At 39.6% G+C, this 24,289-nt stretch overlaps 1 protein-coding gene across 4 annotated transcripts in view; it reads right to left on the minus strand.

Moving 5' to 3' along the window:
* The window catches only part of LOC146004332 (uncharacterized), a 381,568-nt gene that overhangs the window by 9,657 nt on the left and 347,622 nt on the right, over positions 1 to 24,289 (minus strand). For all 4 annotated transcript variants that reach the window (XM_083143108.1, XM_083143107.1, XM_083143106.1 and 1 more), the window contains exon 3: positions 10,794 to 11,318. In XM_083143108.1, coding sequence (XP_082999234.1) covers positions 10,794 to 11,318 — 525 coding nt within the window. The remainder of the gene's footprint in view (positions 1 to 10,793; positions 11,319 to 24,289) is intronic.

Genomic DNA, 24,289 nt, shown 5'->3' on the forward strand with positions numbered 1-24,289 from the left:
TCTACCTAAATATTGTATGTCCCATTAAAAAGATATATATATATATTTAAATAAAAAAGCAAAGATTGGGTTACAAACAAAATCGTGCAGAAAAAATGAACTGAAAAGCATCCACAACAAATTCATAGCTACCAAAGAGAAAATTTATAATGATATGTATAAAAGTAAGAAAAAAGAATATATATATATATATATGTATTTGCTTCATTTTACTTCGCTTTTTGTGCCACTTTTGGCTAATTTGCGAAGATGGAGATGAGTGATGACATGATGAATGGACACCTACAAACATCCATGCCCAGGCTGGGATTCGAACCCAGGACCCCTAGCATCATAGTGTGATGTGCTAATTAATTAAATCTGAGAAAGCTCACCATTTATCACAAAAAATTAAAAGTAATAGCAATAATTCTAAAATCATATGGGATATACTGTACAAGCGAAGAGGGAAAGATAACAAAAAAACTAAAGAAAATATCTCACCAGCTAGAAATGGTACCGATGTAAAAGACCCACAAACTGTAGCAACAATATTCAATAACACTCTTCTGAATGATAACCCAAACACTAGATTGTAAACCGAATAAGCTAAAAATTTGGGCCAATCCACAATTAGCATTTAAAACTCTATCATTCTAGATGAAATAAGTATTATCGACCTAGAAAAAACTATAAATTCCCTAAATAACAAGAAATCATGCGACATTGATGGTTGGTCTAACTAACTAATAAAAAAGTGTACACACTCTCTACTTCTGCCTCTGCAATTTGCTATAAATTCATAAAAAAGGAATGGCATATTCCCAAAGATCTTAAAAAAAGTGTGTCATAAAAACAATATACAAAAAGGGCCTAAAACAGACCCCTTAAATTGCAGACCAATAGCATTACGCCACCGTTCTCGAAAGTACTAGAAAAAATAATCTGTCATAAAATTCATGATTTTTGCTCCAAATTTAGTATTATAAATCAGTATCAACATATTTTTCAAAAAGACAAATCAACAAATTCAGCAACTGTACAATTTATAAAAATAATTAGAAATAATTATAATGATATTCCAAGAATGGTTTTTCTAGATCTGTCTAAAGCATTTAATTCTCTCAACCACAACACACTTAGGCATAAACTGCATAGTCTAGGCATTCGAGGTGGCACATTTAACCTAATTAAGTCATTTCTTTCAGAACGAATACAATCCACTCAAATTGAGCACATAAATAATACATCTATCAAAACTTTTACTTCAGTTTTAAATAATCAAAGGTAGGTGTCCCTCAGGATCTATACTTGGTCCATTATTATTCATCCTTTACATCAATGACATACCGAAGAACAACATGACTCAAACTATCACCTATGCAGATGACACTAACATAATATGTAGGGCAAAAACAAAAGAACAATTAGAAATCCAAACTTGCATCTCGATTAATCAAATAACCAAGTACTTAAATGCTAATAGCCTAAATGTGAACCATCAAAAAACAAATTTTATGATTTTTAACCCTGGCAACAAGAAGAACTTTGATAGATAACTTGACGGTCTACTTAGATGAAAATGAAATAGAATATGTTAACCAGGTAAAATTTCTAGGATTGATCATCGATGATAAACTAAATTGGGCATGTCATACTGACTATATCTCTGATAACTCACCAAAAACCTATACCTGTTGAAAATTAATTCGCAGTATCATATCAAGGAAATCATCATGAATCCATATTATGGTCTTATCTATCCTCACTTAGAGTACTGTATTACAGCTTGGGAAGGAGCAGCTCACGTACATACAAAAAGAGTATTTACACTACAGAAAAGGCCTGCTAGACTTATATGCAAACTACCATCCAGATCCACATGCAGAATTGCCTTTTGTGAAAACAAAATTTTGACTTTATATTCACTGTATGTTTATAAATTTATTATTTTCATACTAAATGATGAGATACAAGTTAGAAGTCAACACATCCATGGACATAACACAAGACAAAGAAAAAACTTTTATGTCCACACAAACACACTAACTCTGACAGACAGAGTTTTACACCACATTCTGCAGGTGTAAAATTTTACAACAAACTTCCTTCCTGGCTAAAAAATATCACTCATTTTAAGAAAAAAATGCAGTTAATCAAGCAATATCTTGCAGAAAGAGCATTGTATGACATAAATGTATTTTAAATTAGATTGGGCACAACTGTCAATTATGTATTTGGTCTAGGAATTAATTCGTGCGGTTGTTACACACACATTGAAACTGTAGTTCAAACACAAAATACATAAATACTTAAGAAAAATATTGTAAATCACGAGCCACCACTTTCGCCCATCTGTCAGGCAAGTTACGGATTCCGTGGCGAAAGAAGTCCTCATCCTTTGAAGCGATCCAATCACAGACACATTTTTCGATATCTTCTGAAGAAGTGAACCGCTGTCCAATCAAATCGTTATTCATGCAATAGGACAAGTAGTAGTCCGAAGGAGCAACGTCTGGTGAATACGGCGGGTGGGGTAAAACTTCCCATCCGACATTTTCTAAATAGGCTTTGACCGGTTTTGCGACATGTGGGCGAGCGTTATCATGTTGAAAAATAAGTTTGTCATGTGTGTTCTCCCATTCTGGTCGTTTCCTGGCCAGAGCTTGCTTCAAACACAGTAATTGTCGTCGATAACGTTCTCCATTAATAGTTTCACCCGGTTGCAGCAGCTCATAGTACACCACACCTTTCATATCCCACCATATGCACAGCATAACCTTTGCACAGTGAATATCTCGTTTCGGTTGTGATGGACCTGGTTCACCTGGCTTCACCCAGGCCTTTTTTCGTTTTGGGTTCTCGTAATGGATCCACTTCTCATTGCCAGTAACAATGCGATGCAAAAACCCCTTTCTTTTCTGTCTTTGAAGCAGCAATTCGCAAATGGTTTTTCGTCTTTCAACGTCTCTGTCTTTCTATTCATGTGGAACCCAATGTGACATCTTTTGAATCATTCCCATAGCTTTGAGGCGTTTGGAAACTGTTGTTTGATCAACACCTAATGCTTCTGCAAGTTCTTCCTGCGTTTGACACGAATCCTGATCAAGCAATGCTCTCAATTCTTCGTCTTCAAATTCTTTTGGCTGTCCAGGTCGCTCTTGGTCTTCCAGGCCGAAATCACCACTTCTAAACCGTGCAAACCACTTCTGACACGTTCGCTCAGCTAGCGCATGGTCACCATACACTTCCACCAAAATACGATGACTTTCGGTAGCACTTTTCTGCATGTTAAAGTAATGAAGCAGAACACCCTGCAAAAACACTTTGTCTGGCACGAACTGCACCATGTTCAGTTGACTACAAAATGCTGTTGTTGACGCATCAATCAACTGCCCTATACTACGAACGATGTGCGCTGACAGGAGTTTTCAACGCAAGTGTGGATACACAGAACTGTGGGACGATATGCTCGTTACGCCATCTCTTGTCCAGGCGCACGAATTAATTCCTAGACCAAATATTTAAAAAAAAATCTAGTAATCTCATAGAGCTTAGTGTTTATAAATACTATCACATAAATTTAAGGAATAATGTATCCAACTTAAGAAAAAAAAATCATGCATACACTATATATTTTTATTATGGGCATACCTGTTTATCATTGTTTTTAATACTGTAAACATTCAATTTATGTAAATTTGTGTATCATATATGTGCGTTATGTGAACATCTTTGATGATTTTATACTTAAATATCTCTTATACTATATCTTATCTATATTTACATGTACCTGATGATATCCATACCTATGGAAAAAGGGGTCGACAAATAAATAAAGATTATTATTATGACTTATGTTTTCGATGACGAGCAAACAAGCTAAACCTTCCACACATGAGTGAGATTTTGATGCTCAAATGGTAACACATAGCATTTTGCTGGGTGCTAAAAACACATAAACATGCTTCTCGGGACTGATTATTATGAAAGTGAACAATGGAATTGTACAAAACAAAGTGTCCTATTTCCTGACATTATCAGTGGGACTTATCCTTCCATACAAACATTCACAGTATATACAAGTATTGTGAAAGTGATAACACATTGTTACCATTATTGCTGGCGAAAACGAAAAAAAAAAAAAAGTTTGTGTAAGAGGAATTGACTGCATTGTACCTGCATCTGATTTAGCTAATCTGATATTAAAACAGAAACACACTATTGGTAAGAACTTCTGAAAGTTTCCATGTGAGGGAGATCCAGAAAGTGAATTCACCTGGCATCCATACATGGCACTAGTGATCGGAGCCTGATGCACATATACGTATATGCATATATATATACATGATGTGAATCTGTGCACCTCTTTCTTCTCAACTGAAAATGCGGTAACCCCACAAAATATCAAACTATTTATTTTCGTGTGGTAAGTCTTTTCTGTCTTCATCATTTGGCACAAAAGGTGAAGAAAAATAAAGCAAATCAATCAACCTTACAATACATAAAATATTATTGTTTGGTTCAAGAATAATTAAGACTTTCAACTCACAGTTATTCTCATAAGATGTTATATTCATTTAGTTTCTTCTACAAAAGTTACTTCATGTCTTCTAAGATCCTACCAAATTTCATGAAAATCTGAAATGGTCAGGTTGAAAAGTATTTTTTTTCTTTTGGTGAAGATTTGGCACAGAATGACCATATGCATAAACCTCGTTTCAAAGAATATTGATTAATAAGCAGAGCAAATAACACTAATTTTATTTCATAGCCTTTCAGAATATACTTTACCTTAAACTTCAATTTAAAAAAAATGGCATGATAACTGCTTTGCCTTATAATGATAATGCAAATTTAGTAATCTGAGATGTTGACATACAAAAAAATCAACATTATAAACAATACAATAGTTTTTCTCGATTTTCAGTGGAGGAATATTTGTGACAACTTTTAAATGGGATATACATATATTTATGAACTTCAGAAAAAAGTTTCAGAGTGGTAGGCCAATTTGACTTCGAGATACAACTATTTCTGTTAAGCACTGCAGGCTCCCACCATGGCCTCAGCATTGACTGATCCATGCAAAATTAGGAAACTTAGCCTTCTGTTTCTCAGGAATTATGAGGGCTACAGAAGAAAAATTGTTCATGGGTTTATACCTTGGTAGTAGTAACGAATACACCAAGTTGCATTAAAATCTGAATGGTGGGTGTCATTGCCTGGGGTTCTTGTTTTAAGTCCACTTTATGCACAGAAAGGCTAATTGGAACTAGACCTACAGTTTAAAGTGAGATCCGAACCACTATGTGCCTCTACCGGGTATCGAACCTGGGACACCTTGATTACAAGGTGACGACGCTACCACTGACCCATGGAAGAGGACCAATCATTACCTGGGGGATTTAAAATGGAATCAGTCTGATACAAGTTTCATGAAATTTAACACTTACATTTATGGTGTTTTATTTCATAGCACATACCTCCATATTATATTTACCTGTGCAGGTGAAAATTTGTAGTAGTTTACCCATTCGTTAAAACCAGCATATGCTACTTTCCTACAGAGTTATAATATGAAGTACTGTGAAGAATTTTGAATAACGATATATGCCTCAGAGAATATTAGATAATTCCGAACATTCATTTTAATAATATTCACCAGGGATTTTCAAAGTTTTTGCTGTTGCAGCTCCCCTCAGATGCCAAAATCTGCATTCACCATGTGCCTACCATCAGCAATAATAGATAAATGTATGTTATGTGACCATAAAAAAAAACACACAAAATCTGTTCGTGTGTTAATTTACTGTTTGTACGCATACAAGTAATGAAAACATAATGATAAATACAGATGATGCAATTTCTTTAATGTCCATAAGCTGAGAGATAAATACAGAGTAAGAAAACCAGGATATCAGGCATATTGGAATGTTTAGCTGAGTCAGTGAGTTGTATGAGCTTGCTTGGTGGCACACATTATAACTAATCTGGGTATATATTTGGAAATGACAAGGATCATCTCAGTCTGGATATTTACTCTTGATTTTTATTTGGACTTGATCACAGTCATGGTTAAAAGTCCAGTTTCACGACGATATAAAGTCGCAGAAGGAAGTATAATGTGTAAGGCCTTATTATTGTTTAACTATGGGTACTTATTCTTTACGGATGGATCCAAAATTAAGACATTGTCATAGATAGAAACAAACATATACTTCACTATGTTGTCTGAGGAAAATTCAGTAAGCTGCTCCTCTTCTGCTTTGGAAAACATTGATGGAGGGTCTGCATTGAATGAATCTCTCATTCAGTTGTGCAGTGTGAGGTGTGGAAAGAACTTTTTGAAGTGGATGAAGTTGTGTGAAGTGCTCCACTTCATTGTAGTCCTGTTCCTTCTACCACCATGCTCAGTGTAGGTAAACAATCACCAATGGTTTCATCTTCAATCCTTTTCTTTGAACGCAGCACTTCCTTTTGAAGGCATGCACAGGATTCTAGCGACCATTCTGACTGTGAGTAATGCACTGTTGCCAGAACTGTCTTCTACTTATATGTTCAGATTTTGTCATGGTTGTACAAAAGAACATCTTGTTACTAAGTAAATCATGCATAGTTTTTTCTGAAGATCAAGATATTGATATATATTTTTATTAGTAAGTATAAATTTCAAGAGAAAAGAAATATCTGACAGAAGTTCTCGTGCTTCTCCTGCAAAACTTCGGTGGACGAACTGATTCATGCCACTCACCAATTGAAGGCATAGTCCACACAGAATTTTTGGAGCATGGAACCACTGTAAACTGCGATTGGTACATGAAGACCTTGGAAAAACTCCGTGCACGATTATTGCAAGTTATGCCTGGCAAGGATGCAATTCCTCAATATGACAATGCACACCCACAAACACTCCAAACACAGGATGCATTGCAGCATCTCAAATTCCATGAAATTTTACCCCACCAGCAGTACAGCCCAGATCTCACACCTTGTGACTACTTCCTTTTTCCGAGGCTGAAAGAGCACCTGAAGGGACACTGTTACACCTGTGATGCCGAGGTGCATGCAGATGTGCATTGCTGTTGCCGGGAGAAGATGCCTGATTTCTTCGCCGACAGGATGCATCAATTTGTCCTATGTTGGTATTTGTGTGTGGACAATGATGGTGACTACGTAGAAAAGTAGTGACATTCTTGTAGAGGACATTCCAAACTTTAAGAAGACATATAGTTCAGGTAAGTAGCTTGCATATTATTGATGTTATTGTGTAGGAGGCAGAACATTTCAAAATGCCCCCATTCCACTGTGCGTGTGTGTAAACATGTGTAGGTATTCTGTTGATATTAGTTCCATCACAGCCCACCAGGCGGTAGGCATTTGTATACCCGAAGTGGCATAGGTTAGCAAATTTTCTTTTGAGCAATGTAAGAAGTATCTACAACACAGATTTCCCAATTTAACACTGTTAGATTTCTACCTCTGGGAAACTGAAGAATAATGTGTACCCCACAAAGCCATGGTCATTGGATGACATGAAACATACAATTGACTCTTCCTGTGCTTCCCTTCCTGCAGAAACCATATTTGTTCTTTGTTGATCTGTTCTACAGCATTGCAGACAACTTACTGCTGCAAATGAATATCTGTAACTTTAAGATATGTGACTAGCAAAAAAGTTCATACTTGGTGTTATTAGTGTTCCCATTATTATATTTCAAAGAGTGTAAACACTATTTTGGGACATTCTGTATGTACGTTTCTACTGGCCTCACTCCCACCTGATCCAACTCACTCACTCACCCATGGTGGGAGATCATTCAACCAGTTAGATATGGCATGGAGTGTGGTCACCATGTCAAATCACAGTCTCTGTTGTATGTTTCCATGACCAGATATGTATGTATTAAGAGACAGTAAACACTTACCAAAAACAGAAATCAGAAGTCGATATTTTGCTGCCTAGTCACATTTTTGAAGAAGAAATAGATGAGGTTTTATCAGGATGAGGGGGATGAATTTAGGCCTTGGCCTCTGAGGACTAGGGAGAATGGGATGGCTTTTTCTTTTGGTGTGAAAGGGGTGAGAGATGAAGTAGTGGAGATATTGGAGGTGGTTTGATGTGTATGCAGGTTTCTAGGTGATTACCCGCGATGTGGACAAACACATCTACAAAGGTCATCTATGGAGTGGAATCAGGTGAATTTGAGGGTGGTCAAGTTGTTGAGTTGATTTAGGAAGGTTGCGAGAGGGTTCGCCACGTGTCCAGAGGAGGAGGATATCATCAATGAATCTTAGCCAGAGAAGTAGTTTCTTTGATCGGGAGTCTAGGAACTCATGTTCCAACCTGCCCATGAAGAGGTTGGAACAGGAGGGGGCATTTGGAGCCCATGGCTGTGCAATGTATTTACAGGTACTGCTGGTCTCTAAAGTGGAAGCTGTTGCACGCGAATACAAGGTTGGCTAGTTGAATCAGGAAGTGGGTGCTGGGACTATGTGGTTTGTGTCAGCTGTTAAGAAATGGTTCAGTGGAATGGAGGGCATGGGCATGGAGAATGTTTGTGTAGAGAGAGAGAGTTATGTCAATGGTGGCAAGGATTGTATTGGGTGGTAGGTTATGGATGATGCCAAGGTAGTGGTTGGTTTCATGGAGAAAAGAAGGCCATGGCTTGGAGAAGAGATTAGAGAGGTGGGAGTCTATGAAGGCATATATTAGTTCAGTGGATGAAATGTAGTTGTACACAATGGGTCTCTCAGTGTTGTTAGGTTTGTCAATTGTGTGGAGAAGACAGAAGGCACAGACACTGGTGTGTCAGGGATGAGAGTGAAGTTGGATAGGCCTTCAGGGTGGCCTCTGGAAAGGAAAAAAAACACAGATTGAGGCCAACACCTCAATTCATCCTCCTCATCCCACCCATAATACAACCTATGCCTGCATCAAGCCCTAATCAACCATGGCATTTTTGTAACGATTCCATTGAAAGTAAATTACGCCATTACAACCCGAAAGCGTCCGTGGCTTTTCAACCACACATGTACGAGGGGTGTACTATAATGATTTAAACTTTATTTTTTTCAGGTCCCATGGTCCACCATTCGGGAAGTGAGGACTGGCATGTGAAGCTACGAGTCTAGTCTACCGATTGCAGGCAGCAATGCCCAAAAAGGATTCCCGGTGTTCACACAGAAGCACGTTCCGTACATCATTGTAAGCGGATATTGGACATGTAAAGTGACTATAATGGCCAGTGTTGGACAAGTTGGTTTCTATGGAGAGAGGGTGTGACCACAGCAGAGATTTACAGATGATTTGTGTCAGTGTGTGGTGAACATGTGCCTTCACGGAAAACTGTTTACAATTGGGTGGAAGGCTGGAAAACAGGATGCCCGTCAACAAAAAAAGGGACAAGTTCTGGAAGGAAAGTAACTGTGACAACAACAACAAACATGACACAGGTTGAGCAAGTCATTCATGAGAACAGGTGCATCAGGTTTTCTGAAATGGAGGTGACCACGGGCCTGTCCAGAAACACCCTGCAGCGAATCGTGCATGATCACCTTAATATGGGGAAAGTGTGCACCAGATGGGTTCCCAAATCCCTGACATCGGTGCAAAGGCAGCAGAGTGAATGTGAGCAGAGACCCTTGTCCTTTTTTCTGTTGACGTGCGTCCTGTTTTCCAGCCATCCACCCAATTGTAAATGGTTTTCCGTGAAGGTGCATGTTCACCACACACTGCCACAAACCGTCTGTAAATCTCTGCTGTGGTCACATCCTCTGTCCATAGAAGCCAACTTGTCCAAAGCTGACCATTATAGTCGCTTTCCATGTTGTCCAATAGTCCGCTGATAATGATGTACAGAATGTGCTGCTGTGTGAACACCAGGAATCCTTTTTGGGCACTGCTGCCTGCAATCGGTAGACTAGACTCGCAGCTTCAAATGCCAGTCCTCACTTCTCAAATGGTGGATCATGGGACCTGAAAAAAAATAAAGTGTAAATCATTATAGTATGCCCCTCGAAGAAATTGTAGATTATGAAATAGTAGATATCATATGTAATTAAAAATGATGAAGAGAAAGATAAAATGCTTACATAGAATTCAAAGCTTGTTCCTGTATGAGTCGTTCAATGACTGGTGAAATTCACGAAGCACATAGTCCTATGAAATGAGACAGTCATACGATTTGAAGATGACAGTTGATATTTGGCATCAGTTTTACCTAACATTACTTTCATCCTGAATATCCTATATTGTTAGTCCTACTTCTTACTTGAATGTTTGCCCCCCCCCCCTCCCCTGCTTGCTTGTTCCCTTGTAATTTATTTCCACCTAAGATTAAACATGCAATGCCCTCCTGACTCCACTGTGGTTGTGTCACTGCATTCAAGCATACTTTGCAATAAGCTGTAAATTTTAGTCTGTGCACTCTTTCATGACATTACATTGGCAGACCCAACAGATGTCAGGAGAAATGTCACCAGAGCAGCTGTGGCATCCCAGGGTGACAGCAGTCTAACAGTGAAGAACTGAAGTGAAGCATAAGACAGGCCATGAAAAACAATTAAGAGAAATTCAATGTCAACTAGATACCTAGTGGGCAACCAAAAGAGTCCATGTTCAAGTGAAGAGATAGTATAAAATTGCAGTTACCAATTTCGATTAAAACAACCACAAGTTGCTCTCTTCTATGTTTTATGTGCCATTTTGATTTAAATCTGTGAAAGAATTTTGCAACATGCTCTTTTACTAACATTGGAAAAATCTTATTGACAGTAGTAAAGAAAATTATAATGTAGATATTTTCGATTACCTGGAATTAGTATCTCCATCCTTTACTGGGTAGTTCAAATCCACATCTGTCAGATTTATTATGTTCCTTTCTTCTGTTTTAATAGTTGGGATTTCTTCACCATTATATTTCACATCTTCCTTCATCTTAACATATTCTCTTTTCGCAAATGAAATTTTGCTTTCTTCTCCTACATTAAATTTATTTTCTTCCCAATTGAATGCATTTTCCTCTTCCATGACTTCTGATTTGGAGACAACTGACTGCTCTGGCATGTTTATATTTCTCATTGAATCAGGTTTTGTATCTGGTGATATCACAGGACCAAAATTATCCAAATCATTCTCACAAATGTCATCAACTTCACGTATGGCATGTTCAAGCACCGAAGTTCTCTCACAGCTTGTATCTTCTGATTTGAAGTGAGCACTGGAATATGGGAATGCTGGTAGAGATTTGCTATCTTTAATACATGTTTTTTGTGAAGTGCTAAAATTGGCTTCTCTTTCACACTCCAATGTTGTGCTTCCAGATGATATATTTTCACTGAAATCATCAGACAAGAGAAGATAAACAGTAAAAAGAGTTATTATATCAATAAAACAAATACAACAAACTTTTTCTCAAAATTTCTGAGAAGAGGTTGTAATGAAAGTTGTTACGTACCCAATAGGACCAAATAATGTAAATAGTTTGCCAAAGTGGAATAGAGATGGCAGAACCAGATGTGCAAAATTAAAAATTAACACAATATACATGAATAACTATATAAATAAGAACAAAGGAAATTGGAACAATAGAATCTATTATAAGAAGATAAAGAATAAATATAAATGGAATAAATTAATGTATATATTCGATAAATCAAATCAGTGATCATATGTAACTTAATCAGAAAACTAAAAAAGCCAAAGCACCTATACAAATTTGTGTCTTTGAACAGATCTTGAATCTGTTTGATTGATTTACCATCCACATAGTGGAAATTTTGTTTACACCAGTGGTGGCGAGTTCCAGTCGATGCCCCACAGCACTTTTGGTTGTGCGTTTCAGCCGTGGCACCTACTTAGATGCACGTGTCAGTCGTTTGGCACTAAGTATACACATTGTTGCACATATTTAGTGTTGGCGCATTCCAATCGCAGCCGCAAGGGAGGAGATTAGTACAGGGTGGCTACTCTAGGACCATGATAAAATTCAAGTATAATTTCCGGTTTTCAAAGCAAATTTTCAAAAAATTCAAGGCCACAAGGAGATGTTTTCTCTATTTCAACCTCGCATATTACCGCCTCTCAACACCCACACGCATGCACCAGAAGGGCAGCCACAAACTTTTGCCTGGGGGGGGGGGGGGGGCAAGTACCAGGACAAACGTACCAATAATAATAATAATGACATTATTATGACCATTATTATTATTATTAGTAGTAGTGGTGGTAGTGTCAAAGATGTTATCATCCTCGTAAATTACACAAAAAGGAGGTAGAAGTCGGTGGTAAAAGCATTTGTGTTGCAACAAACGATTTTAAACATTTTATTTTTTAAAAAAAACATTCAATTTCACATTCATTAATAATGGAAAACAAGTACACAAACTGTATTTTTGAATGGCAGAACATGCATGATAAATGCATTCCAAATACTACTCTTTTCGTACATATAACATCTATAACGTTCATGTACAACATATGTTTTACACATATTCAAAATGGAGTGATGTAGAATAAGAAAATACATGCCAACACTAAATTGTGTACATTTTCAAAGTTTCTTTAATATTTATATACAGGATACGTCTATTACTTATATTCATGACATAATCAATTCATCCACCTCATAACAAACCAACAGCAAAAATTATATAAATTCTCTCAAATGTGCATGCTCATTTTCCTCATGCATGTCTTATTTCTCTCTCTGGTAATTTACAATGCATTACAGAAAACAATCATATTGCGAGTGAAGCGGACAAGGAAATTTTTAATCCATTTTTTTGCATATTGAAAACAATGATTGATTTAATAGGGTGCAAATAATTTCACGAGGTGCCTTGGTATTCTCTCTTTTACAACATTTATCATTTAGCTTGTTGGGCGGCCAGGGTCGACTCCCGCCACTCCCTAGCTATGGCTCTGAACTTGACGAGACTAAGAAAAGCTGCGAGCAAGAAAATTCTATGAAATGTATTTTTATTTGCATAAAATTTGAAATCGAGGGGTACAATTGCAACTCTGTGCCCTCTGCAGGTGCCCTTGGCCATCAATGTTTGCCCCTTGCCTTTCTTAGAATTGATTTCCCATTCAAGCTTGAGGGGGGGGGCAATGCCCCCCTGTCCCACTGTGGTTGTGCCATTGATATGCACACACAAATATAGTAACAATATGAAGTGTGTGTGTGTGTGTGATTGCAATGTATCCAAAAATTCTAATTTAATTAAACGGTATATTTAAAACATTTAATTTGAGGTTCTTAATTTACAGTTGCCATTTCATAGACTCGAAATACATCTACAAGTCACACAAATATTATGGTATATATTCTAACCTGCGAAAAATTGTTAATTGTGTAAGAATTTCAAACTCAAATCTACCTAATCATCTTCAAGAAATCTTATCTTGCAATAATCTTCTGTCTGTCAGATTGCTATACAAAGGCCAGTAACAAAGTCATGGTGGCTACAAACAAGCAGAAACGAAATTCCCTGACAATTACAAACTTAACTAAATCGATTTTTTGCAAATGGAAATAATAAACTCATACAGATCCAGGTATGGATTTGTTAAGTACCAATATTATCTTCTATGAAATTCACTTAATTTCTCTATTCTCTATGATTTGAATTCAAACTGCAAAATAGTGAATTTGGAAAATTATTACAATTCACAAGTTAGGGAAGGATTATGGAATTTTATCATACAGAGTAAGTTTAAAATAAAATACTTCATTATTTTTAAAGTTACCACTAAATGAGATTAGAGTGAAGAGTGATTGATTAAGAAATACATATTGTAATTTATCAGTCTCCTCATCCATTCTCGGTATTATATGTTGATATTTCCACTGAGGCATGGAACCCTCTGCTTGCAAGAACCATTACTGCGGACTTATTTTTTTATGCATAAAGCTACTTCTCTCATCTCTGTGAAGCAAACAACTTAACTCTTGCATATAAGTGAAACAACTGAATTGTACAAAATAAAGTGTCATATTTCCTTACATTATCAATGGGATTTCTGCTTCAGTACTGTATATCCAAGTGGAGTACTGTGAAACTGACAACATGCATGTATACCATTATTGCTGACGAAAAAGGTATGTAGGTATTAGAAATTTAATGCATGGAATTTATAGAATTGCATTGTATAGGTACCTGAGTAGGTGGAACCCAACGTTCTGGACGCATCCTTTGACCTACTTTTTATTTTACGACGTTTTACGCACTAAACTAACCTACAATGAGAGAAAAATGGACAGAAAAAGCTCTGGCATCACTTTTTAAGCTATTTTTTACCTCCTGCAAATTTTGCTCTTATGCTAACTCGTCCTTTGACCTACTTTTGAAATGACTTACGACATTTTCCTATAAGGCTGCCTCCTCTTACTGTAAGGTCCCCCTCAGTGTAATCTACTACAACCTGCTAATAGGCTTCTGGTCTCAGCGTAATCCGTTTTTTACGCACTAAACTAACCTACAATGAGAGAAAAATGGACAGAAGAAAAGCTCTGGCATCACTTTTTAAGCTATTTTTTTACCTCCTGCTCTTATGCTAACATCGCCCTTTGACCTACTTTTGAAATGACTTACGACATTTTCCTATAAGGCTGCTGTCTCCTCTTACTGTAAGGTCCCTCAGTGTAATCTACCACGACCTTGTGCTCTCAGCGTAATCTGCCACGGTGTTTTTGTTTTTAAAACTCTCAGGTGTGATCTTCTACAATTTGTGTGTGTGATAATCAAAATTTATTTTTGTTAAGGAAATCCCTGGCCCCTGCTACGACCTAACGGGGACCTCTCCTACGATGTTTTGGGCCCCTGTTACGATATTTTTCTGTAAATTGTTCCTCATGAAGCAAAAATTGGTATTGTAGCGATATTTGAAATCGAGTGTGCTGCGTGAAGGGGGAAAAATCTCTTCATGTTCACTGAACAATAGGAGAGCGGAAGAGTACTTCCTGGCTTTTCATCGAAAACGTGGGGTGATGATCAGTTCAGACAATGGAATTGAGGGACTATTTTCTGATGCGGATTACGCCACTTTGCTCAACATATCACTCCTCGCATCCTCTTATAATCCGAAGCTCTGCCATGGAAACTTCCATATCATCTAGAGCGACTGTTCTTGCGAGTTGATTCTTGAAACGAGCCAAACAGACGTTAAGGGATTGTGGATGGGACCCCCATGAAACAAGCCAAACAGCCCTTAACGTATTGTGGAAGAAAATATACTCGCAGAACACAAAGTATAGAAAGTTTTTTGTTCCTGTTGAGTGTGTGTTCCAGAGAAAAGTAAGTACCTTGCATGATATGTTTTCTTATGGTGTTTTGTTTTGCGAGTTGATTCTTGAAACGAGCCAAACAGACGTGAAAGGGATTGTGGATGGAACCCCCATGAAACAAGCCAAACAGCCCTTAACGTATTGTGGAAGAAAATACACTCGCAGAACTACACATACATTTTTAGCATGCATTTTTTTGTTTGTGTACCGTTTGTTGATAGGAAAAAATGTGTGCGGGACACATTATTAGACCCTTTTTTTATTGCGTTTGATATCAAGTGGAAAGTGTGGTTCGGATCTTAACTGTTTTAACTTTTATGTTCAGAAAAAAAAACTGTAGGCCCATTTATGTTCAGAAGAAAAAAAAAGTGTAGACCCAAAATTTTATGTTCAGAGAAAAAAACTGTAGGCCCATTTATGTTCAGAAGAAAAAGAAACTGTAGACCTATTTTTTATGTTCAGAGAAAAACTGTAGGCCCATTTCTGGTCAGATAAAAAAAAAACTGTAGGTCCATTTCTGCTCAGATAAAAAAACTGTAGACCCATTTTTATGTTCAGAGAAAAACTGTAGACCCATTTCTGCTCAGATAAAAAAAAACTGTAGGTCCATTTCTGCTCAGATAAAAAAACTGTAGGTTTATTTCTGCTCAGATAAAAAAAACTGTAGGCCCATTTATGTTCAGAAGAAAAAAAAGTGTAGACCCAAAATTTTATGTTCAGAGAAAAAAACTGTAGGCCCATTTATGTTCAGAAGAAAAAGAAACTGTAGGTGCTCAGATAAAAAAAACTGTAGGTGCTCAGAAAAAACAACAACTGTAGGCCCCAATTCCTGCTGAGCTTATGGCTTTAGAGGTACTACGAAATGGTCGACTGTGCCGACTATAGATTTTTTTTATGAATGTGAATTTTCAGCTCAAAGGCTATGACTATGATTGCAGGGGCTGTCTGCTGTGTCTTGAGTTGCTGTTTTAAGTCCACTTCATGCACAGTGAGGCTAATCGGGACTGGACCTACAGTTTAAAGTGGGATCCGAACCAATGTGTGCCTCCACAGGGTATCGAACCCGGGACCCGCCGATTACAAGGCAATAACGCTACCACTGTGCCATGGGGGAGGCCCTGTTTGCTGTGTCTCTCTTGGCTAATAACCGATTGCGTGGTGCTGACCACATCACATATGCGAGTTGTTCTGAATCCAAAGGCGAAAGCGTTATTGGAGAGATCCGTGAAGGCACTAGACCAAAAAGTTACATTGTTGTAGGTCCCATAGGAGCCGAGATACTTAATGTCTTAAGACAAATATCTTAATCTTTAAGAAAGTCGACTTCCGGTCTGTCAAGATGTTACTTCCGGTCTGTCAAGAAAATTTTCTTAAGACAATTATCTTAAGACGTTTTCCAAGATATTGATTTTCTCGGCTCCTAATTGAGCTAGGATGATGATTGTGGGTTTGTTGGATAGGTTTTGATGATAACTACTCAACTACAAGCAAGCGCCCCCCCTCAATTTGTTTAAGAAATTCGATTTGATCCTAAAAATCTCTGCATCCTATTGGAGTGCTTTGGGCGTTTTTTTTAGATTAAAAATTTTGTAATGAGTTGTAGAAAAACCATTCTTGCTCGACGAAGGCAATATATTTTAAAACTGCTCTGTGACCCTCTCGTTCTTCACGTCGTGGACGAAGGACTTCTCGGCGACCAGGATGACGCTACACACTGTGTCCTCGGGCAACGGACTGTTGAACTCGCAGACGACCTTGATGTTGGTGCGATCGTTGACCACCACCTGCTTTCTTTTTGTGGTATTGATGACGAACATCGGCCTGCGGATTTTGAATTCGCTGGGAGTGTAGTACATGTCCACGCTTCCCTCGGTCACGCGTTTGTAAGCCGTGTAAGCTTCGTAAAGTTTTAGGTAATCGTCTTTTGTCATGTCGAGGTTGTAATTCTCGCGCGGGAAGACTTCGTTGCGTCCATTCTTCAGATAAACGTTCTTGATCTTGCAGTCGTCGAACTTGCTGGAATCTTTTTCCTGATTGTTATCGCGTCCGGTCTGAAAGAGCACCACGACGAAATCTGGCATGTCGAACTGTATGTTGTTGAACTGCGTCGTCACGTCGCATTCCATGTGACTTCCCGACGCCATCTTCTGCACGCACTGGTAACCGTGAAAGTGAATCGGTACCTGCGGACTTTTCAAGATCTCCGCTTTGTACTTGAGGGCGTAATTCGTCTCGTATTCCACGATCGGCATTCTCAACTCCATGCTCCGGATGACGCACTTGGCTGCTTCGGGTAATGTGTTGGCTATCGGCGTGCCGTCGGCGTTCAAGTTGGTGTATCGCATCAGTGCGTCGTTGTCGTTGGCCGCCCTTCGAAACGTGACCCGCAATCCTCCCTTCCACATGATCTCCTTGTAGTCGGAGAAGAATCCCGGCAGCAGACGCATGGGAAAGAGCACCGTGTGATTTCTCGTCGATATTTTGGTCCCCGCTTCGAATCCTCCCGCCTGGTAGTATGCAGCGTCCGTTTTAGATAATTTCAATGTTCCCACTGCCGTCGACGTGATGCCTGGATAATCTATTCTGTCGATGACGGTGTTGTGTTTCCTCACCTCCACCTGCGAGAACAGGTGAGGCACGAAGTTGTCCACGAGTATCAAATTTGCTGCTGCGGGAAACGCGTCTCCGCTTTCCTTCTTCACCACGTCGAATTGAAGGTAGAGGTCCGCTCTGTGAGGATGAACGAACCCATCCCCTACGTCCACGTCGTATTCGATCTCCCTGTTCGCTTCGTTGAGATTGGCGAACGTGTGACGGTTGGGAGGGAAAGATTGCAATTCGTAACTTTCGATTTGTTCCATTTTTTTTCACTATGCGTGTTATTTATTATACGTTGATCTCCACGATGGCAGTGGTCGTTGCACCTGCGAAATCCACCACCTCTCCTTTCTCGTTCGTCACCACCAACTCTGTCGTCTATGCGGTTGCGACATACTGGAAAATAGATCGGCGAAGAGGGCGTGTAGATGATCGGTTCCATGAATTCGGAACTGGGTTTGAAAGTGGCTATGATTCCCGTCTGCTTGTGACTTCCTAACAATCCGTCCGAGGATTTCGTGATCATTCCTTCGGCCACGTTGCAGTGTACGTTCAGAGTCTCTATGGCCAAGAATTTAGGAATGTTGGTTGCTACGTGCTTGATGCCAGCTTCGAGTTTTGTGTCGTTCTCGAAACCTAAAAGTTCTCCCATGGTGCCCAGGTCCACCGTCTCCGTCGCGGACACGATTTCCACTCTGTGCGTGACCGAATTTTGAGAAAGGTACGTGCCTTTGGGTAATTGAGCTTGCAAAGTAGAAAGATTGTATTGGCCTGGCGTGACGACGATGTGTTCGCTTCCGACGCTAATTTTGTTGTTGTGCTGCGTGACGTTAGGTATGAGGTACATGCTGTAGAATGCACGCAGAGCTACGGATTTAGGATAGACGATGTCGTCGTGCAGCGTGAGTTTCAAGATCGAAGATTCGCTCGTGAGATGGAACACGCCCATCGTGTTTAAGATTCCACAATGCTTTCTGGAAATCTTCCACCTGCGGCTTATTTATTTTAGAGAGAAACGTGAGCATGGAGAGACAGAGACCGCAGTTCACGTCTCCGAAATTTTGAATGCGTTCGTCGTTGTAGTATATAGGTGTTTTGTTTGTTTTCAGATAATGAACTAAATTTGTAGGTGGAACGCCTCCGAAAGAATCGAAAACGAATGCTTTATCATCATCATTTTTGTGGTAACAAATCCAATGCGTGCCTGGATTTTCTTGACTGTCCAAGTTGACTACGCCGCATTCTCTTCTTTTAACGGTTGAAGGTAACGAGTCGGACATGAAAACTCCTCTGAAGTTTTTGATTCGTAATGGTTCGATCAGAGATTCAATGTCTCGGTTGGTGAGTGCTGCTGTTTCTTTTTTTTAAAACTTTTTCATCACGCCCTTCCCCCCTTTCTTCTCCATGGCCAGGTTATGACGTTTCTGTTCTTCCAACTCGGCCTTGTTCTTCTTCGAGTCGATGACGGTTTTCGCGATGGCGGCGCTTCCGCCGGCCAAACTTCCAACGGCCCCCAATGCCGCAAGGATGGCCGGGATGCTGAACATGAAACCTCCGATCTTTTGCTGTTTCCGCGAACGCTGCAAGCGTCTCAATTGAGGTGTGCTAAGAAGTAATTTCATTCCGTGTCCTTTCGTCAAGCAAGAACGCTTCTTCTCGCGTTGTTTCTTGGTGAGTAACCCATCGAGGGCACCTAGATTTTTTAGATTGGAGTATGGTATCTGGTACACGACACGCTTGGGCTTCATGTTGATGCTCTATATATATTTTTTTTTCACGGTATGTTATTTATATATATATATAAATGTTCTGAGTTTTTTTTTTTCGTGTAATTTTCTTTTCACGGTATGTTATTTATATATATATGTATGTTCCGAGATTTTTTTTTTTTGTTTCGAGTAATTTTTTTTTTCAAGGTATGTTATTTTATATATACTCCGCGCAGCGTCGTTAAACAAATTCTATTACGTGCTTCGTTTTCTTACCAAGAAGTTCCTTTGTACCCTTGTACACCATTCGAGTTTTGTTCTCGATTAAAATAGATAGCTTCTCGTCGGATAACATGTTAGCGTATCGATCTGGTAAAAATAGACTGTATTGTCCGTTGAGCAACAGACGCACCTTAGGACCATACTGGGTAGAAACGATTGAACCGGAAGTTATCGTGTAAGGTTTGTCGACTTCCAATTCCTGAATTTTTACATATTCGACTGACAAATTTAGCATTTGTTTTAATGCTTGGAGATCACTCATGTTTTTTTCACTCATATCGAAGAGAAAAATTTCAGTGTGTGTGTTAGAGAAATTTAATTTTTTTCACAATGTGTGTTATTTATATATACACCGAAGATTATTTTTTTTCACGATGTGTGTGTTTTTTTATATATCAAGTTTTGACACGTATATATATTATTATTTTTTTTTTTTTTAACAGAGGAAGAAAGTTCGTGCTTCGGAAAACGCGATGATGTGCGTAATAATATCTTCCGTCTCTTGTTTAGATCTACGCCAATCATCCGTGTATCGTCTTCTTCCCTGCCTCGCCTCGTGCAATTCGTCCAACCTATCGTTTAATTTTTCCCCTGCGGCCGAAAGAAGAGTGTCGAGATCACCGCACCTCATTCCACTGATCTCCCGAAGACGGTCCTTGACAGCCATTTCACAAGGGATGCGAAAATCCGGCGTTGATCTCGCTATGATGAAAAGTTTATTAACATCTCCGTTTACTGCCTGTTGGAATATTTGACATAGCAGTTCGTGCGGCAAATCGGTTATACGAGACATGTTTTTTTTATACTGTATGTTATTTATTTACACACCCCACCCAAATTTTTGTTTCGTGTTCATGGCGATGGTGGTGCCCAGTGCTGCAACTCTTTCTCCCAACGATGCATCTCTGCTGACGAATCTTTCGAAAGCTGCGTGCTCTAACTTTCTGTCTGCTTCGTGACGTGCATCCAGATCCGTGCGAGTGGTGTTGTAGGCGATGTCGTGATCTTTGCATGCGGCGTCCAACGGATTCACACCCTTGTCTCCTCTCTCCAATCTTTTCTCGAGTTTGGTACCCGGTCCGCAGTACTGGTAGCCGGGTAAATGCATCTCGAAAGGTAACTTGTTGATGATGTCGTTCACGAGTCCCTTTCCTTCGGCCACGTTCCAGAATCTCGGAGGCAGCGTGTTGATAATTTTGATCAGGTAACCTATGCCCTTGTCGTCGTTCACGATGAAGTTGGAAAGTTTGGCGCTGATCATGTCCACGATGCCAACCTTCTCGTTGTAGAAATTACGATTGCCTGCATTCTCTTCGCCGGCTATCACCAACAATCGGTCCACGAGTTTCCTCACGTCGTCCACCCACACAAACTCTTTGGGCAGGGTGTTGTAGCGTTTGACGCCGCTGCCTGTTTTGACCTGGTTCCATATCGGTTTGATGAGATTCCTGTACTTCTCGCCGCTGCTCGATTTCAACCTATTCTGCGAGGCGTCGTTGTTCTGGTACAAGGCATCCGTCATGATCAAAATTTCCTTGTAACTTTGGTAATCTTCGTCGGTGTAATCTTTCGGCTGCTTTTTGGCAACGAGTTCCCACAGTCCCACCGTACCCGGATACCTGGTCCAACTATCCTTATCGCCTAAATTAACTTTAATGTCGTTGCCTTCGAAGGTCACCTTCGATTTCCCAATCTTCCAAACCACACCACCGCCTTCGTTGCTCTCCATGCTCGGATACAATCCGAACACTTCATCCTTGTCGAACTTCCCCGTGCTCAGGTAGTCTCGTGCCAAAGGTCCCAACTCGATCTTATCCGAAGACGTGCTACCTATGGCTCGACGTCGTGTCGGTACTTCCTTCAGTTCGAACGGCGTCGAAGGAATGCTCGAAATGGGCGTGGGTACGGCGTAACTTTTAGCTGCGAGCGGTACGAGTTCGTTGATCAAATTTTTATTTTGTTCCGTGACACTTTTAATTTCTTTACCTAGACCGCTGATGGCGTCGATCACAGGTTGATCCTGACGTTTCTTCTCTTCGTAGGATCCGCGATTCTCGGATTTCCAACCTTTGAAGCGTTTCACTAGATGTTCCCGCAACTTGAGATTTTCATCTTCTTGAAATTGACTTTTTGACGTTTTTCTATATACGTTGAAACGTTTTTGAAACGTCGAATTCTCAGCCTATACGTTCGGTTCTCGTAGTTTTCTTGCCGTCACCGCTTGAGACTATCCACTTTTTCTAACACTCACTTTTTGTTGTAATGGTTATTTATATATGCTTGTCAGACGTTTGAAAAAAAAGAACGTTTTTCAAATTTTATTTTTTTAGATTCTCACGACCTTTTGATTTTTTTTTTTGGGATTTTTTTCTTCTTGTTGCAAATCTGAAATTTTCCTCTTGTTAGCCTTTGAGACGTCTAGAAAAACGTTTATTTTATTCCTATATTTTCCATGGTTTGCTTTTCGAGTCATGTCGATGGTCACGAATCCGAAATCGTCACTGTTCCAACAGTGGGAGCAGCATTTAGAAAATAGATTGTAATTTACGTCAGCCCCTACGTAATCATCGTGTGCGTGTTTTAAATTGGTGTGGTCTTGTCGAAACAAACATATGAAATTAGCGTTGTCGCGTAGCAGTTGTTTCGGAACCTTGGAAAAAGTTTGTGCCAGGTAGAAACAATCTAATCCTTTGTGACGACCTCGAGTGAAAAAATTACGAATCTTGTTTTGATTTTCCAAGATCATGTCGTCGAACACCACAACGGAATTCTCGAGACAATCGTCCAGTGGAATGATTTCAGATGCGAAAGTTGCAATGCCCAGTCCCTCGTACAGTTTCATAATTTGCTGGTATTTCGGTTGTTCGAGACTTTTCGAGAATACGTAGAGGTGTCTGTTTTCCCAGTCTAACCAATTGGGTACGAGGATAAAATTATCAATGAGCAGTGTCGTCTTTCCGCTCCCCGAAGGTCCTACGATCAGACACCGTATGCTGTCGGGGAGCAATTCTCCGTTCCTTTTCTTCGTTCGATTTTCCGAATCAGGTAGACGTTTCACGACATTCCACGCACTCATAGAATCACTTCGTTCGAATCGATCCAACTCGTGTCCGGAAGTCCCAGCCATTTCACCAAAAGTTTGTCGCCTCTCTTACGCAAAACTTTTTCGATGAGGTACGTGTCGGGGTATTTAGTTTTAGAGAGTTCTTCCTCGTAGAAGCGCCCCAATAAAATTTCACCGCCACTGTCCTTTATTATATACGTGTGACGGTTCCCGGGTAGAACTCGAACCACGGTAAAAAGTTCCGTGCTCCAGTTTCGTGTGAAACCCCTGTCGAACGTTCGCTTCAATTTACTGACCCTCACCTGGTCTCCAATTTTGTATTTAGGTTTTTTTGTCGTGGGCGTGTACTTTGGACAGTAAACGCTGGAAATTAAACGTTGCTCGTCGGACTTGGTAACGTCAGCTGGCTTCATGCCTATCGTTCTGTGTACCGTATCATTATAGTCGTTAACGAGTTCCGGAAGAATGGTGACCCACTTGTAGTTTCCCTGAAGCGTGAAGCGTGACCACATGCGCGATTTCAGAGTGCGATTGAATCTTTCCACGATGCTGGCCTTGACGTCACTGAAGGTCGAGTAATGTCGAACGTCGTGTTTCCGAATAAACTTTTGGAATACGGCATTGTAGAATTCCTTCCCCTTGTCCGTGTGCAGAAACCGAGGTCGTCTGCCGCCGCTTTCGCGAAAAATTGTCTTGAATGCTTCCGTGACGCACGTTCCCGTTTTCGCCTTCAAAGGTAGAGCCCATGCGAATTTCGAAAATGTGTCTATGACGGTGAGGAGGTACTTGTTGCCCTTGTTCAATTTATGTACGTTTTTTAACTTGCCGCTACTCATCTCGACGAGGTCGCTTTCCCAGAGGTCATCGATGCCCTTGGTTACCACCGCCAAACGTTCGTAGTTGCGGCGTGCAGGTTTATGCAATTCTTGGACGATAGCTTGCCTAGACATTTTTAGAGATTACGTTTGAAGAGAAGCACCAGCGTGATGGGATTCAAAGAGGGTGGCACCTCACCTGTGTTTTGAATGATCAGCTTATCGCCGGCACTAGTAGTGTAATTGGATTGTTTCAACGCAGTACTTAGTAGGTATCCCTTTGTTTTATCAATTGAATATCAGTTTTTGACATATTTTGACAATTTTTTGTCGATGTTTTAGCGTTCAGCGATGTTTTAGTACAAATTTTCACTGCACCACTTTTTTCCCCACTCGTACTTGGTGGGTATATCACGATCTTACGTGATACAACTTAACCTATTTTTTTTTCTTACGATTTTTTAATTTTTTTTACGATCCTAAGTGATATAACTTAACCTATCATTTTTTTATATTTACGCATCGAACTAACCTACAAGGGACTCTGTTTGT

Source organism: Lepisma saccharinum, chromosome 21 (genome assembly GCF_977018435.1).
Source record: "Lepisma saccharinum chromosome 21, izLepSacc3.1, whole genome shotgun sequence".
In the NCBI taxonomy this organism is placed as follows: Eukaryota; Metazoa; Arthropoda; class Insecta; order Zygentoma; family Lepismatidae; genus Lepisma; species Lepisma saccharinum.